Raw genomic sequence first — 18,877 nt, 5'->3', positions numbered from 1 at the left:
GAGCTATTTAGAGTTTAGATGGCAAATCTTGTTTGACTCTGGAGTCTGGATACTTTATCAGCTATATTATAGTCGAGACGATGGGGATATATGACTTTGACCAAAGTTGAATAATTTAAACTATATAAGTTAATGCTATAAAGTTCAGTTTTCGGTGATGCAAATCGATTTTGTCTTTTCATCCTATAAAACCCATACAAGGCACCTTAAACACAAAGTGTCCAGACAAGAAACATTTCAAACATACAATCATGGGATCCATTGTTAAACCTCATGCAGTGTGCATACCCTTTCCAGCACAAGGCCACATCAATCCCATGCTAAAATTAGCCAAGATCCTCCATTCCAAAGGCTTCCATATCACCTTCGTCAACACCGAATTCAACCACCAACGCTTCCTCAGGTCACAGGGCTCAGCCACCCTCAGCCACCACAATTCCTTCAAATTTGAGACCATTCCTGATGGCCTTCCGCCACCGGAAAACCTAGATGCCACCCAAGACATTCCCTCTTTATGCAAGTCCACCTCTGAAACGTCTCTTGAACCTTTCAAGAAGCTTCTCTTTAAACTCAATGATACCACCACAACACCTCCAGTGAGTTGTATAGTTTCTGATTGTTCAATGAGCTTCACACTTGATGCAGCTGATGAATTGGGAATACCAGATGTTTTGTTTTGGACAACTAGTGCTTGTGGTTTTTTGGCCTATGTACACTATAGCACTCTCAGAGAAAAAGGATTCATTCCACTAAAAGGTTATGCATCGTATGAATTTACCTCCTTAATACCACTTTCACAAATTCTTTCTATATTGCTAGTACATTTAGGAAGTTTACTTTTGGTTTTTAAAATTTCTTTTATAAACATGCAGATTCTGCCGACTTAACAAATGGGTACTTGGATACAGTCGTTGATTGCATACCTAGCATGAAAGGCATACGATTGAAAGACATGCCAACTTTCCTTAGAACTACAGATCCAGACGATATCATGGTCAACTATGTTATTCGAGAAACCACAAGAGCCAAACGAGCTTCGGCAATCATACTCAACACTTTCGAGGACCTAGAGCACGACGTGTTAAAGGAACTCTCTTCGATCTATCCTCGTGTGTACTCAATCGGGCCTTTACATACCCTCGAAAACAATTTAAAGAACAAGGATTTGGAGTTATTGGGTTCAAGTCTCTGGAAAGAAGAGGCCGAATGTCTGGAATGGCTGGACTCCAAAGAATCTAATTCGGTTGTTTACGTGAATTTTGGAAGCATAGCCGTGATGACACCCCAGCAACTAGTTGAGTTTTCATGGGGACTTGCCAACAGTAATCAGACTTTTTTGTGGGTTATCCGACCAGACCTTGTCTCCGGAGACTCCCCCATGCTGCCACCGGAGTTCCTAGCTGCGACGAGTGGCAGGGGGTTGTTGGCAAGTTGGTGTCCTCAGGAAAAAGTTCTAAATCACCCATCAATTGGAGGATTTCTGACACATAGTGGATGGAACTCCACCTTGGAGAGTATATCGAGTGGAGTTCCGATGATTTGTTGGCCGTTCTTTGCTGAACAACAGACAAATTGTTGGTATAGCTGTAATCAATGGGGCATTGGGATGGAGATAGATAGTGCTGTCGACAGAAGACAGGTTGAAAAGCTTGTGAATATTTTAATGGATGAAGAAAAAGGTAAAGATATGAAGAAAATGGCTGAAGTTTGGAAGGAAAAGGCTGAATCCATGTCATCTTGGTTGAACATAGACAACTTGATCAAGGAAGTGCTACTTCGATGTTAGGGTTCGGGTGCTTGGAACATGGAATTAATTTATGCGTTTCAAAGTTGTACAACGCAAGCATTGACGGCTTCATATTCAGGACAATTGTATTCTGTTAATTGTTTACTTCATGTATTCTATCATCCATTACTTGATCTCCCATAATAATAATTACTTTTTTGCTATGGTTACAATATTATTGATATATACGGTTTAAATATTAAAAATGAAATGCGAATATTTTCTTGTAATTAATGTATTTTATATTTTTCAATCAGAAGTATTAATTACAATTAATGCATTTGATTTTAGTTAGGATAATATTTCGTATAATTAATATTTTTCTTATATGTGAGGATATTAGAAAATCTCATATTTAATTTACCAAATAAGTAATCTCTAGATATTTTAGTTTATTATGAAAAAATGAAATTTAAAAGGAGGAAAATGCCTTATTATTTAATCACTACAAATATGGAATACATATAGTTACCTGGAGTTTTTTACATAGTAGTTTTCAAAAGTATTTACCACGAAAGGGTAGTTTAAAACTTTTATATATATATATATATATATATATATATATATATATATATATATATATATATATATATATATATATATATATATATATATATTAAAATTATTTTACCTTAGCTACAGTAAAGTGGCTAAGAATTTGTAAAAAATAGTCTTTCCTTTATATATACATGTTTATTTTTGGATTTCTTTTTCCGTCTTTGTTTTTTGGGCACTTTCTGTCATTTGCTCGATTTTTGTTGCTACGTGTTAGACGCCTGTTGTCTTCACCGTTTTCCCACCCAATCACTTTCGGATTGCTGGTATTTTTTCCGATCTCATGGTTCCACCGGTTATTCTTCATTACCGATTGTTTTTATCTATCTTCCACCTGAACTTCTATCTTTCACTCACCGATTCTATCCACCGCCATTGACCTCATTGTCTTCATCCTTCCAGTCTCTTCTCTTATTCATCATCTCTTCCACCGACTTTCACCACCAGCATCGCCCCTGTTGACGCATAAGCATATACCCCCACCGCATGTCGGCATGTGTTCAACCGATTTCCCTCGTTGTGACAGTCACCTTTGGTCACCTTCGCCGCTTTAGTTGCCGGAATCATTATCCCCTTACCCACCTTCATGTTAAGCATGTATCGTCTTTTCCACTTTTGGGTCTTCATTTGATTTTGATTTTCGTTTGTTGGACCCCTAAGGTAATCAATATAGGTCTTCATTTTGATTTTGCTTTTCATTTGATTTTTGTTTATTCATCATGAACTTCATCGGCTTTTCCTGGAACCCCACACACACAGACATATTGCCTTTGGTCAGCTCGACTGTTATTGTTGAATTCAGTTGTTCATCTTCAAGATTCCCAATTCTCTCCTCATCTTCGATGGTCAAAAAGGTTAGTTAATTGAAATTTCTCTGTAATGAAGTTGTATGCTCGCTGATTTGATGTCGAAGTGTCAGTTAGGGCTATAAAGCAAAATCGAATTTCTAATTTCTACTTACATTTTTTATAAATCCGAACCGAAAGTGATCTTTTTTGCAAATTCGGTTTCTAATTATCTTTTTTTTTTCATACAGTTGGTTGCCATTGTTGCTGTTGAGATCACCCAAGGACAAAATATCCCTTTCCACCCACATAGCCAGGACAAAGATGATGCTCACATGTCTGTCAATGAGGTTATCTACCATGGGATTCTAAATGGAAGGTATCTGTCTAGCTTATTACCTTTGTGGTGTTATATAAAAAGTCTAGATATCTCAAATGAAAGTTGAACACTGTTATGCTTCCAATTACATTGTCGACATCGGCAGGAATCAGTCGATTCATCCTTTATTTTGCATCCCCTTTTGGTGTCTGGTTTGCCCTAATCTTCATTTGTTTTGACTTTGTATGCTCGCTGATTTGATGTCGAAGTGTCAGTTAGGGCTATAAAGCAAAATCGAATTTCTAATTTCTACTTACATTTTTTATAAATCCGAACCGGAAGTGATCTTTTTTGCAAATTTGGTTTCTAATTATCTCTTTTTTTCATACAGTTGGTTGCCATTATTGCTGTTGAGATCACCCGAGGACCAAATATCCCTTTCCACCCACATAGCTAGGACAAAGATGATGCTCACATGTCTGTCAATGAGGTTATCTACCATGGGATTCTAAATGGAGGGTATCTGTCTAGCTTATTACCTTTGTGGTGTTATATAAAAAAGTCTAGATATCTCAAATGAAAGTTGAACACTGTTATGCTTCCAATTACATTGTCGACATCGGCAGGAATCAGTCGATTCATCCTTTATTTTGCATCCCCTTTTGGTGTCTGGTTTGCCCTAATCTTCATTTGTTTTGACTTTCGAGTGGAAAAGAATGAGTGAGGTGCAGAGGTTGGACGCCACCGATAAGGAAGCATGAAGAAGCTTTATGAGTTTGCATATGCAAATAATTTGTTAATTCTTTTGAAAGATTTATGTCATAACTTAATTTATAGGGAGAATTTCATATATGCCCTTCCTAAACATAAAAATATCATATTTACCCTTTATAAAATTTCTAAATATCATATTTACCCTTCATAAAATTTCAAAATATCATATATGTCCTTTTTAAATATTAAAATATCATATATACCCTTCTTAAATATCAAAATATCGTATATGTACATTTTAAACATCAAAATATCAATGGTAATATCTAAAATAACCTCTATCTACAACATAATTATAATCAACAACAACAAAAACTAGACAATCAAAATATATATTCCATATAGAGGGTTGAAGATGAATATTTTTGTTTGTCAAGAGGGCGACATTCCAACAATTTAGAAGTTCACATTCCATTATCACAGACATAAAGATAATATGGTTAATATTTTTAATTATTATAATAATTCTAAGGTATAAAGAATGATTATAAAATATTAAAAACATTATAAAAAAGGATTTGGACAAATATGATATTTTGAAGGTTTATGAAGGGTAAATATGATATTGAGAAATTAAGCTGGGCAAATATGATATTTTGAAGTTTAAGAGGGGCATATATGAAATTCTCCCTAATTTATATTATCTTACTGGCAGGGCTACATGAACCTTGAAAAAGTTCATTACTTTAGGATTACACTCAACAAGCACTCGATAGAGGCGCATATTTATTTTATAATGGTTTAATGATATATAATATATTGGCTTAAAAAACTTAGCTTCTTTCTATGATCTTGATTTCTGACAAAAGGGACACTTCTTACATACAAGGAAATAAAAAAATTGGTCTTAAAATTTTAGTTGTTGCCTTCAAATTACAAGGAAAAATTTTATTCAAACCTCATTTTATGTGTTATCAGTATTACTTTTAATCATTTATATAGATTTTCAATACATATTTATTTATGTGTCCATTTGTGTAGGTAACAAGCCCGTGCAGTGAAAGTCATATTCTGGTGAAATTGAGATTTACACCATTTAGGGTTGCATTTTCAGTTAAATTGATGTTCGTGTGACTCTTCCAAATTCAGTATAAAAATGTTACCATGTTATCATGCCACACATATTTACTTCCCTCCAACTATTTTTTAATATACTCTTCCATTAAAGATATTTTGATAAAATGCATAATAATACCTTATTTGTAAGTAAAATATCAAATCTGGATGATTTTACCCCTAATGTTGTATTTTGTTTTGAATTTATGCTTCCATCAAAGGAATCAAGAATGCATAACAAATGTGGAGGGGTAAGATGGATAAAAGAGAATGAAGTATGTGAAAATTCCACTGAGTATTTGTTCTTTGACTCTTTTCATCCCAATGAAGTGGTAAGTCGACATACTTGCTTCTACATGTCGTATTCCAATAACGCTTTAAGTATGGTTAGCCTTTCTCATCATATATTATGATTTTTCTATTGTAATTGGCTTTTTTTTAAATGATTTTTTTTATATGTGCAGTTTGGGAGTTTATGTTCTGCTACCTGTTGATGATCAAGGGGGAAACTTAAATCTAAGTAAAATGTGTGCATATAATGTTCTAATAATTTTGGCTAAGTCATTTCTCCAATGATAATGACCTTATTAATATGTTAATAAGTTTGTTAATGAAGATGGAAGCCATGATGAAGAGAAGAGAGGAACATATATTCTCTAATTAGAACCTTTGGATCAAAATTTTAAGAACTTCATATAACCGAATAGGGTAATTAGATTTTAATTATGTGGCAACTCCACTGTTTCAGGTTAGATTCAACTTGACACTTATTGGATGTATGTATGGGACAGGTGGGATTACGCCATTTGGAGCCAATAAAGGCTGTCATTTCCCTGATGGGTATGATTTTTAATAAGAAAATGCAAAAAAAATTATGTTTCTTTTCTTAAAACAATTAAGTAAATATGATTGAAAGTTTTGTTTTACAGGCTATATGTTGAATATAAAGGTACAGCTCCATAGTTACAATCGCAAAGTAAGTAGAAGGAGTTAGAGGTAGAAGTGAATAATTTGATATCAAGGGGAAGTAAGGTATGTTCATATATTATATTCTTTTTTAACTATGATTTATACAAAAAGTTATTTATTTTTGAAAAAATGTATTTATAATTTTCATTTTTTGAGAGTATGGTTTATGTTGCTCTCTATCCGTATGAAGAAGCTTCCATGTTGTGTAGCGGTGCTCTTACTAAATACATTTCAAAATGTGTGCTTCTTTCCTAACTTTTTACACCTTTTTTATCATTTTGTATAGCACTACACTTTCAAATATTCATTAATCAGGACATTATAGTCTAACAATTACATCTATTTACAGAAGAAAATCATTAATGAAGAGTTAATCAAAATAATAGATTTGTCAAAAGCGGTTCTCCGATAACCGGTAACCGGTTCTCCGGGTTAAAAATTACAGGTTTGACAAAAGCGGACATCATAGCATTTTTAAAATAAGTTGTTAATCAGATATGTTCAGATCCATTACAGGTACTTATTGTATTAAGTTGTTGAATTTGACACTTCATCTAACTATGATGCTATAATTAGGTAAAACGCTCTATGCCTTGGATTTATAAAAACTTAATTATATACAACTAGGAAATAACCCGTCAAATATAAAAGTGCAGGGAAAAATTATCCAGATTAAAAGTAGTTTTACATTCGACATCCTGTTTGGAGAATGGAAGTAAGCATTTTTTTAATGTCTCATGTTATTCATCATTTCATTGTCATATGATAGTCTATCATTTTGGGTAAAGGCTTCTTTCCGAGGGCACAACTAAATTTTGGACTGATACAAATGAGACTAGAAGGTGCTTAGTTAAAGACACTGAAAGTAGAATGTTATAATAAACAAATTAGTAAAAATAGATTGCTATTTAATTAAAAGAAATTAGAAAAATGCCCTTCTAACTGATTTTATGTGAAATTCAACTAATTCTAGCTGAAATATAATCAGGCGTCAAATATGGCTAACATATCAAAATACATGATTTCCTTTTGTAGATATTAGGACATGATGGTGGAACCGGGGCCAGTCCAATAAGTTCAATCAAGCATGTTGGTGGTCCTTCGGAACTTGGACTCACAGAAACACAATCTAGATTCTTGATCTATGTGTTGATAGAAAAATGTCCCCAGATTTGTGTGTCGAAGTAGCTATAGCCTATAGTAGCTTATTTTTGTCAAATGAAAGAATTCTATTATTTCTTGTACTCGATTCCGTATTACAAACGAATGTTGTCCAATCCCCGCAACGCGGGGCACCTTTTCTAGTTTCCAAAATAATTGTAGTTTTATTTAAAAAAAAACCTTATTAACCTATGAACTCCAACATCCCAATGCGTTATTTGCTCATCGTTCATCTTCCATGTGCCGCCGGTCATTGAAAACATTGATTACCATCATCTTTTTCAATTTTTTCTACAGTAAAGTTTTATTCACATTGACCTTTTGTTTATGTTTTAGTCAAATTTTTATATGTTGATTTTGACCGGATAAAAAGACTAATCAACTCCTTCACCAATATACTTGTTGTTTGTATATTAATTTTAGGACTCTGAAATTTATGGTTTTTGATTCCCTTTCATCAATACGTAGCATCAATTGAATCAATAAGATTGTTGACTTCAAAGTTTATTTTTAATCATGATGGTGTGAATTTCTTTCAAAATTTTATTTTTTATATTTTATGGGTTTTGTAGTAAATGTAGATATGTATAAATTAATGTGTTACATAGATAGTAATATGGATCACATAGATAGTAATATGAACCAAAGGGGGAGTAGTGTGGATCAAGTGGAGTTCAGACGTGTGTTTTGGGTTTTTGCTCCTTATATCAACGGATTTGCGCTTTGTCGGCATGTTGTTAGCATTTATGCGACACATTTATATGGTAAGTATAAGGGAAAGATGATGATTGCAATGGGAGTTGATGGTAACAATCAAATTTTTCCTCTTGCATTTTCTATTGTTGAGAATGAATCATATAGTAGTTGGTATTGGTTTCTTAATCATGTCAAAGAAACATGTGGTGAAAGAACGTGACGACATTTGTTTAATATCTAATCATCATAGTGGAATCCTAAAGGTAGTTAATGAGCAAGGATCACCATGATTGGAGCCCCATAGTTTTCACAGGTATTTATTATTTAATTTCATTAACCACTTTTATGGTACATTTAATTTAATTCTCACATTTGAAAGGATTTGTACAGGTATTGTTTGCGACATTTTGTCAATAACTTTCATGACAAGTTTCACAATTCACATTTAAAAGTTTTAGCTTACCGTGTTGGAAGTCAAAATCAAGTTCGTAAGTTCAACTCTATCATGGATGAAATTGGAAAACTAAATGCACAAACTCGTCAATGGCTCGAGGGACATTCACTTTGTAGATGGACACTTGCACATGATAGTGGAAAACGCTATGGGTTGCTCACTACAAATATGTCAGAGATTTTTAATAGTGTATTTAAAGGTGCTCGTTTTTACCAATCACTCCATGCGTCCAACTTATATTTTATAGATTAGTTCACTATTTTGATGTGAGGTGTTCTTTGGGACCTACTGCTTAAGCTAACGGATATGTTTTTACTCATCATTTTGTTGTAAAACAAGCAGCATCAATGTCAAAAGCTAGTGCACACACCCTCAAATCTTTTAACCGACAAAAAGGAATAATTGAGGTGGTAACTCAAAAAGAAAAAAATGTGCAAGTAGTTGATTTTGAGAAAAACACTTGCACATGTGCTAAGTGGGAGATATATAAGTATCTGTGTTCTCATGTTTTGAGTGCATGTGCCTATCTTTCTTTAAATACTAGTCAATATATTCAACAATATTACTTAATTTTTGAATATTCTGCTACTTAGGCATCTGACTTTTCCCTAATCCCTCATGAAGCATATTGGCCTGAGACGTCTATTCAAGGAATGCTTCCAAATTCAGAGTTAAAACAAAAGGAAAAAGGTTGCCCTCGCTCCACCAGGCTACGAAATGGAATAGACATTAAAGAAGGAAAGAAAGGTAATCTTTGTGGATTGTGTAGACTAAGTGGTCATAATCAAATAACATGTCCTTCTAAACATAGGAAACGACCTATAGATATGTGAAGGTGTTTGATCGAGTAGTATTTATTCTAGATTTTTTTGTTATATACGTTAAAAATTACTTATTTTATATTAGTAATGATTGATTATACAAGATTTACCTGAGTTATATTTATATTTATACCATTTGATGTTCATGTTACATTTGTTGGTATTTTGTTATGTTTCTATTCAAAATGGTTATAAAATAAAAAACGAGACATTCATAAAAAAATAAACTATGTACAATAAAACAATTAAAAATTACTTCTTACTCTTTATAATTTGAAAAAACATCATAAATCGTTCCTATGGTTTTCCCAAATCTGAAGTTTAGTCCCCGTGGTTTAAAAACATCATAGATGGTCCCTGTGCTTTCAAAACTTTTGACGATTGGTCCTTATTGCTGACTCTGTTAAGTTTTGAATGTTAACTAAAGGGCATTTTTGTCATTTCACTACCATAGGGACCATTTAAGATGTTTTCTCTTATTTTTTTAAATTAAATATTATTATTTAATACATAAAATGTCCCATCCTCTCTCTCTCTCTCTCTCTCTCTCTCTCTCAATCCACGCCTCCATTTGCTCTAGATCGTCTTCTTCAATTCCTTTTTCTAATTCGCTACCTTAAGAAGTAGAAAGAAAAAACAGGATAGACGCATAGTAAATCGATTCTTTGATTAAGGAAGGTGTATTACCTTAATCATTTTTTCTTTATCCACATCAACATCATGAAGTACCATCGATTTCATCTCTTTCATTACTTATGAAATCGAAATCCAACCCAAGCATTCAAGGAAACGAAACCCACCTTCAAGGAAGTGTTTTTTAAAAATCGAATGTTATAGTTCTTTGAAATCGAAACCTGCAGGTTATATGAATCAGAATTAAGGGGTGAGGGTGCTTTGTTTTTTTCGTGAGGTTGCTGCAAGCTTGATGATTGATTCAAAATGAGTGGTTGATCGATTCAAGCATAATGAGTATAGAGATGCGGGATTCTTGTCCCTCACTTGTTTTTTCAATTTAAGTTCATGGATAAATCGAGAATCGAGACCCACTAAAAGGCACTTGGATCATATCATGTCATTCATCAAAGTTACTTCAAAATCCCCAAATTCTTCCATCCTTATATGTACCCTGTACATGAATTCATAGAAAACTCAATCAGTTTTCATTAGCTCGTATAAAAATGCATCTCAGTTGTAGTAATTATGGTTTTAATTTTGGTTTTGATGGCATTGAATGAAGCATTCAAGAGAGTAGCGATCTTTGTTGCCAAACATGATATTCTATCTGATGGAAGTTGATCACATGAAAGTTGTAATTGGAACAAGCATACTCTCTGTCTGGTTAGAACTTTCAAATGGTCTCTCTATTTTTGGAGCTTTCATTACTGATTCTTAATTGGGCCCGTTTCAGGTTTCTCTCCACCCTTGTCGTAATTCTTCTGCCTCCTATATTGATTCTAATTTTGGGGAAACATAGTAATGATCTGATTAAGTTGTGAATATGCAACCGGAGAAATTGTTGTCTGCTTCGATGGTATTCTTTTCCATTTAGACGATGGAATGAGTGGAGGAAGAAGGAACGATGATGGGCTGATGGAGAGAGAGAGAGAGGGGGGGACCCCTTGCATATTAAATTTCAGTTTCTTTTTTTTTTTCAAAAAAATAATAAAAAACATCATAAATGGTCCTTATGGTAGCGAAATGACGAAAATGTCCTTTAGTTAACGGACAAAACTTAACGGAGTCAGCAAAAAGGACCAAACATCAAAAGTTTTGAAAACACAGGGACCATCTGTGAGGGTTTTAAACCACGGGAACTAAACTTTAGATTTTAGGTAACCACACGGACCATTTATGATGTTTTTTCTTATAATTTAAAATACTTTAATTTTTTTAACCGTTCAAAAAAACATATAAATTAATAGTGATTTAATCAAATAATTTTGAATATAATGAATTGGTAAAAAGATAAGGTTACGTGGTCTTTTTATTATTGTAAACAAACTATAAAAATAATGTAAAATCTAAATTATATTTTATTAAATTTAAACGGTTAGAATCTAACTACTAAAAACCAATATATTATCTTTTGGTAAATAACTTTGAAACAACAATGATTCGGTAAATACTTTTTAAAATTACAACCCCTCAGGTACAAAACTCTAGTTACATGTGACCCATATATTTGGTAATTTGGCATAAGAATCCGAAAACAATCCCAAGATGTTTTTGACCCTTTATAAGTATAGAGAATAGATACACATAAATTAGTGAGGTGTTAATTTTTTGTGCAGAGCCTTAATATTTGGCAACCAAAAATTACGAGTGATATCTTACAGCGAGTGATCAGATCACAAACGCAGATTTTAGCCTTGTATGATTATAATTTCCTTGGTGTTAATAAAATCCTCTCTCTCTCTCGTTTGCCCGTGGATGTAGGTTAGATTAGACCGAACCACGTTAAATATCGTATTCAGTTTTGTTTGCTATTTTCAGTAGTTTTATTCCGCGAGTGTTACCGAAATCATTTATCATTTTTCAGAAGTGCTTAATTGGTCTTGTTGCATTCCCAACAAACTGGTATCAGAGCTATGGCTGAAGATGGGAAAGTTAAGATCGAAAAATTCGATAGTCAAGATTTCGATTTTTGGAGAATGCAAATCGAAGATTATCTCTACCGGAAGAAGTTACACCAACCTTTGTCCAAAGACAAACCCGAAGCGATGACGAAGAAGGAATGAGACTTATTAGATCGGCAGGCACTCAGAGTGATAAGGTTATCATTGGCAAAGAATGTAGCTTACAATATTGTTAATGTGAAGATAACCTACAATTTGATAAATGCGTTGTCTAATATGTACAAAAAACCTTCAATGCCAAATAAAGTTTTCTTGATCCGACAACTTGTAAATCTGAAGATGAAGGAGGGTAGCTCTTTGACAGACCACGTGAATGAATTCAACTCAATAATATCAAGACTGATATATGTTGATGTTGGATTTGAGGATGAAGTCATGGCGTTGCGACTATTATCATCGTTGCCCGAAAGTTGGTCTGGCATAGTGACCGCCGTTAGCAGTTCAGCCGGAGGTGCCAGGCTATCATTCGAAGGTATTCGCGATATAATCCTTAGTGAGGATGTATACAGAAGGATCGTCGGAGAAGCTTCCATTAGTCTTCTAAGTACTGAAGACAGAGGAAGAAAGACCAATAAAGGAGGTGGTGGTAGAGGAAGATCGAAGTCAAGAAAGAGAGGTCAGTAGAAGAACAGGAAAGATATCACCTGCTAGAACTGTAATGAGAAAGGTCATTTCAAAAATCATTGCCCAAAGCCTTTGGCAGACAAAGGCAAGAAGGAAGTAAATATGGCAGCAAATTCTGAGGATGATGCGCTCATTTGTTGTGTTAAAAACTCAACTGAATCCTGGATTATGGATTCTGGTGCGTTGTTTCATGCTAGTCATTCCAGAGAAGTAATGCATAATTTCAAGTAGTATAAAGGGAAAGTCAGATTAGCAGATAACAAGAGCCTGAATATTACTGGAGTTGGGGATATGGTCCTCAAGACAACTTTGGGTACAAAGTAGACTTTGAAGAATGTCAAGTTCCTTCCAGACTTGAAGAGGATGTTAATATATGTGGGGCAACTTGATGATGAAGGTCACCATGTTACATTTTGTGATCATCCATGGAAAGTGACAAAGTGAAACTTAGTTGTTGCTAGAGGTCAGAAACGGGGTACACTTTATATGGTGGAAGTTTCTGATGCTGAAGTACATGCAATTGAAGAAGTTGGGGCATCCACTCTATGGCACCAAAGACTTGGCCATATGAATGAGAAAGGAATGAATATGCTAGCCTCCAAAGGAAGAATACCAGATCTGAAGACTGTGACAGTTGACTTCTGTGAGCCATGTATTCTGGGTAAACAGAAGAAGGTTACTTTCACAAACATAGGTCATCCACCCAAGTCCATGAAGTTGGAGTTAGTCCATTCAGATGTTTATGGTCTCACTTCAGTTTCTTCAGTGGGAGGTTCCCGATATTACTTTACTTTCATTGACAACTGCATAAGGAAAGTTTGGGTTTATTTATTGAAGCATAAGTATGAAGTTTTCAACACATTCAAGAAATGGAAAGCCATTGTAAAGAATGGAACAAACTTGAAAATCAAGTGTTTCAGATCAGACAATGGGGACGAATACAATAGCAAAGAATTTGTTGATTATTGTGTTGACCAAGGAATCAGAATGCAGAAGACGGTTCCAGAGACACCTCAACAAAATGGAGTACCTGAGAGGATGAACCGAACATTAAACGAGAGGGATAAAAGCAAGAGACTGCATGCAGGTTTACCTAAGATGTTCTGGGAAGATTCGGTCAACACAGATGCATATTTAATCAACATGGGACCCTAAGTCCCCATAGGGTTCAAGATTCCAGAAGAGGAATGTCAAGGTCGAGAGATTTCGCTCAAACACTTGAAGGTATTTGGTTGTGTCTTGTGTGTCAAAGTTAAAGACTCAGAGAAAGACAAGCTAGAGGTAAAGGAAAGGAAGTGCACCTTTATAGGTTACGGGTTGGATGACATGGGGTACCGCTTCTGGGATAATAAGAATAAGAAAGTTATCAGAAGTCGGGATGTGGTGTTCAACGAGAATGCTCTATACAAGGATGAACTTGCAAAGAGCTCCAATGGTGACAAGCAACCATAAAAAAAAGGATCGTTGAGTTAAAAGAAATCTCGGATGATGACGTTGTAAAACCTATTAGTACTCAAGAGATAGGTGAAATTTCAGGAAGCAGTGGGAGCTCTGATGTATCTTGAGATAGTGGGAGCACAGTGGATAGTAGTTCAGAGGATGAGGTTGCAGATGATGTAGAAACCGAAACTCCTATTATATGTAGATCCACTAGAGTATGAAGACCTCCAGTAAGGTATTCTCCTTCAGCTAATTACTTGTTGTTGACTGAGAATGGTGAACATGAGTCTTATCTAGAGGCCTAAAGGATGAAAGATTCCATACAGTGGAAGAAGGCTATGGAAGACGAGTTGAGCTCACTTGATAAGAACCATACTTGGTCCCTGGTCAAGCTCCCAGTACGGAAGAAAGCACTGCAGAACAAATGGGTGTCTCTGGTCAAAGATAAGATTGATGGCACCAAACTATACAAAGCAAGGTTGGTAGTCAAAGGGTTTCAACAGAAGAGAGGAGTTGATTACAATGAGATCTTCTCTCCAGTTGTAAAGATGAATACAATCAGAATGGTCTTGGGTAATGTAGCCTCTAAAGATCTCCATCTAGAGCAGCTAGATGTGAAGACAACTTTTCTCGATGGTAACCAGAAAGAAGACATCTACATGACACAACCAGAGGGTTTTCCCACAGTTGGTAAGGAAAATCTGGTGTGTAAACTGAAGAAAAGTCTGTATGGATTGAAGCAAGCTCCAAGACAGTGGTACTTGAAGTTTGATAGATTCATGCAAAGGAGTGGGTACAACAGATGTGAGATGGATCACTGTTGTTACTTGAAGAAATTCAACTCCTCATACATCATCTTGTTAATGTGTATTGATGACATGTTGATCGTTGGGTCTGACATGCAGAAGATCAGCAAGCTTAAGAAGCATTTGTCCAGAGAGTTTGAGATGAAGGACCTACGGGCTGCTAAGCAGATATTGGGCATGAGCATAGCCAGGAACAGAGTTAGAGGTACACTAAAACTTTGACAAGCTAAGTACATCAAGAAAGTTTTAGAAAAGTTCAGCATCGCAGATGCTAAATCCAGAAGTACACCTTTAGGAAGTCAGTTGAGACTCTCAAAGAAGCAATCCCTAAAGATGAAAGAAGATAAGGAACAGATGACTAAAGTTCCCTATGCATCTGCAGTTTGTAGCTTGATGTAAGCTATGGTATGCACCAGACCAGACATTGCTCATGCAGTGGGAGTTGTGAGCAGGTTCATGTCAAATCCAAGAAGAGAGCATTGGGAGGGAGTAAAGTGGTTGCTACGCTACTTGAAAAGGGATATTTGAGGTTGCCTTATGTTTCAGAAGAAAGGGTGTGATCTTAGAAGGGTTCATCGATGCTGATTTGGGTGGATGTGTGGATTCAGGAAAGAGCACAACAGGTTATGTGTTCATGATTGGAGGTACATTAATCAGTTGGATGTCCAGGTTAAAAAATAGTGTTGCTCTCTCAACCACAGAAGCGGAGTATATTGATATTGCAAAAGCAGCCAAAGAGCTTATATGGTTGAAGAACTTTCTATTAGAACTCGGAATGCATCAGGAGGATTGTGTATTGTATTATGACAACCAGAGCGCAATTTACTTGGCAAAAAATCCAGTGTTTCATAGTAGAACGAAACACATTCAGATGAGGTACCATTTTATTCGATAATTAATTAATTATGGAACTCTAAATCTGAAGAAAATCCTTGGAACGAAGAATCCAACAGATATGTTCACCAAGGTGGTTACCACTAAAAAGTTGAAGCTTTGTATGGATTCAACTGGCATTTTAGAAGTTTAAGAAAAAGGCATGGCACAGAGAGAGAGAGAGAGAGAGAGAGAGAGAGAGAGAGAGATTAAAGAATGTTGCAAAGTTTTGGATGGCAGAGAAAGACTAAGTTGTTCAAGCCTCCAAGTGGGATATTGTTAAGACTTATGGAGTCATGAACAAATTAACAAGTTCCTAAGAGTTTAAGGACCATAAATGTAACTTAGCAATTAACAATTGAATTGAATTGTTGGAATACGTCACTATCACCAACTTCATGTGTAGAAGAAATTTTGTTTCAGCCGCAAGCAACACTAAATGCTTGAAATTATTTCAACCTACACATATTTTCGAGGAGGAAATTTTCTTCCTTTGGCAGACAATTTACAAATGTCAAATGATGGGTATTCACTTTCACATTAGAGTGAATTATTGTTATAGCTCACAACATATATATATATATATATATATATATATATATATATATATATATATATATATATATATATATATATATAAATATGTGTGTTGTAAGTAGAAACAACATAGAGCATAACATCATAGAGAATAGATACACATAAATTAGTGAGGTATTATTTTTTTTTTTTTGCAGAGCCTTAATTTTTGGCAGCCAAAAATTACGAGTGATATCTTACAGTGAGTGATCAGATTACAAGTGCAGATTTTAGCCTTGTATGATTCTAATTTCCTTGGTGTTAAAAGAATCCCCTCTCTCTCATTCGCCCGTGAATGTAGGTCAGATTAGACCGAACCACGTTAAATATCGTATTCAGCTTCGATTGTAATTTTAAAGTAGTTTTATTTCGCGAGTGTTACCGAAATCATTTATCAGTTTTCAGAAGTGCTTAACTTGTCTTGTTGCATTCCCAACACTATGGAAAAGAAGACGATGCTAAATAAAGGGTCATTGTTGTTGAAGAGCATGACATTGTTTAAAGCCTAGCTTTTACTTCAAATTTTTTAGAGGGGTCAAAATTAAAAGAAAGAGCAATTTATAGAATGTCATGGTTTTATAATAATAATAATAATAAAAGAGAGAGGATGGGTTAGGATATTCATATCTGTTTAAATGAAGTTTTTGTTTGGACTTGGCAACAATACTGGATGGTGGCTACCACAGGTCTAAAATAAGATTAAGAAGTTCTAACAGGAACATATATAGCTCTAAGTGATTTGGAAAAGAAGTCAAAAGTCAAAAGGAGAATAAGGCGTTTGTAACGACCCAAAAATCACGACTAAAAATTTCTTTTTAAAACATTACTAAAACTGGATTTATAAAACGTATCATAAGGCAAACATAACTTTCGAGTATTAAATTCAAAACATAATATCATTATCAGAGTCAAACATTCCCAGGCTAACTGACTATGGTGTGTGCTCTGCAATCTTCCCGAGCTCCTCTTTTGATAACCGAGTACCTGAAACCAAAACTGAAAACCGTAAGCACGAAGCTTAGTGAGCTCCCCCAATCTACCACAAACCACACGAAACACATAAAGCACATATCGGGCCTTGCCCACTGCATCGGACCAAAGTCCGGACTAACTGGGGGCCTTGCCCCCCTGCATCGGACCGAAGTCCGGACTAACTGGGACCTTGTCCCCTGCATCGGACCGAAGTCCGGACTAACTGGGGCCTTGCCCCCTGCATCGGACCGAAGTCCGGACTAACTGGGGCCTTGCCCCCTGCATCGGACCGAGGTCCGGACTAACTGGGGCCTTGCCCCCTGCATCGGACCGAAGTCCGGACTAACTGGGGCCTTGCCCCCTGCATCGGACCGCAGTCCGGAAACTGACTGAGCAGAACATAACATAAACATATCAACTAGCATGAACACACGTATACTGCACACTACATCGGGCCGTAGCCCGGAACACATAACACATAATTCCTGTCTGAGCCACGAAGGCATCAAACATACTAACTACTGTATCAGATCAAAGTCCGAAAACTACTGCTAGCTAAACGGGCCGGCATTGTGGCCTTAGACCCGTTCCTACTGGAAGGAAACTCACCTGAACTGCTGAGCCCTGCTGATAAACCTCTGGCTGCTACTCGACAATCCCCTGAACCGCTGCTCCTCTAGCTCTCCAAGCTATCAATATACAACCCAACACTTAGTCTAACTGACCTCCAAAGGTTAACCAAGTCAACTCTGGTCAAAGTCAACCTTCCAGGTCAACCCTACTCGCCGAGTCACCCCACTGACTCGCCGAGTTCATAAATCCAGAGTCCTTCCACTCGCGACTCTACTCGCCGAGTCAGCCCCTGACTCGCCGAGTTTACCGATTCCCGATTCCTGTCCTGACCAACTCACTGAGTCCTGGCTCGACTCGCTGACTCGAATCTTAACTCGAAGGGTTTGGGACCACTCGACCTGACTCGCCGAGTCTAAGAACAGACTCGCCGAGCACACGACAAACTTCATCCAACTCGACGAGTTGTTCATCCAACTCGCCGAGTTCATGCCCATCATCATCCGACTCGACGAGCTGTTCATCCCACTCGTCGAGTTCCTCCTCATCTTCAAGCTACTCGCCGAGTCCACTCGAAGGACTCGTCGAGTCCACTAAGATCCACTTACATGCAGAGGACTTCCGAGTCATGCATGAGCTCCAAACTATAGATCTACCCTCCCCAAGCCTATTTCCCACATAAAGTTGCAAACTTTACGTGTAGAGAGTGAGATCTAGGCAAAATACACCCATAGCTAGGGTTTAGGACCAAGAGACTCCAATTTCCACCCAATGGCTGATACTTTATGGGATTTCATACCAAAATAAACATGGATCTGAGGTAGCAACCTCAAATCTGGACCTCAAGCTCAAGATTGGTCTTAAACATGGCTCAAAAGCCCCAAAACTCATAACCAAGGAAAAATATGGAGGAGAGAAACGAATTGATACCTTCCAATGCTCTGAAATGCTTCCCAAACTTCAGATCCAAAGCCACTCCCTGATGCTTCAAGGATTCCCACTCC

The 18,877-nt window shown here is 36.1% G+C and overlaps 1 protein-coding gene across 1 annotated transcript; it reads left to right on the top strand.

The window, feature by feature from the left end:
• The first annotated feature begins 207 nt into the window (after window positions 1-207).
• LOC111909311 (7-deoxyloganetin glucosyltransferase) lies at window positions 208-1,838 on the top strand. Its single transcript, XM_023905118.3, has 2 exons — window positions 208-756; window positions 873-1,838. Exons 1-2 carry the CDS (start codon window positions 252-254, stop codon window positions 1,784-1,786), a joined length of 1,419 nt encoding a protein of 472 aa, XP_023760886.1. The 5' UTR covers window positions 208-251; the 3' UTR covers window positions 1,787-1,838.
• Window positions 1,839-18,877: the final 17,039 nt, after the last annotated feature.

The sequence above is a fragment of the Lactuca sativa genome, chromosome 1, assembly GCF_002870075.4.
Source record: "Lactuca sativa cultivar Salinas chromosome 1, Lsat_Salinas_v11, whole genome shotgun sequence".
In the NCBI taxonomy this organism is placed as follows: domain Eukaryota; kingdom Viridiplantae; phylum Streptophyta; class Magnoliopsida; order Asterales; family Asteraceae; genus Lactuca; species Lactuca sativa.
The sequence above is the reverse complement of the archived record's forward strand: the minus strand, read 5'-3'. Positions and strand labels throughout refer to the sequence as shown.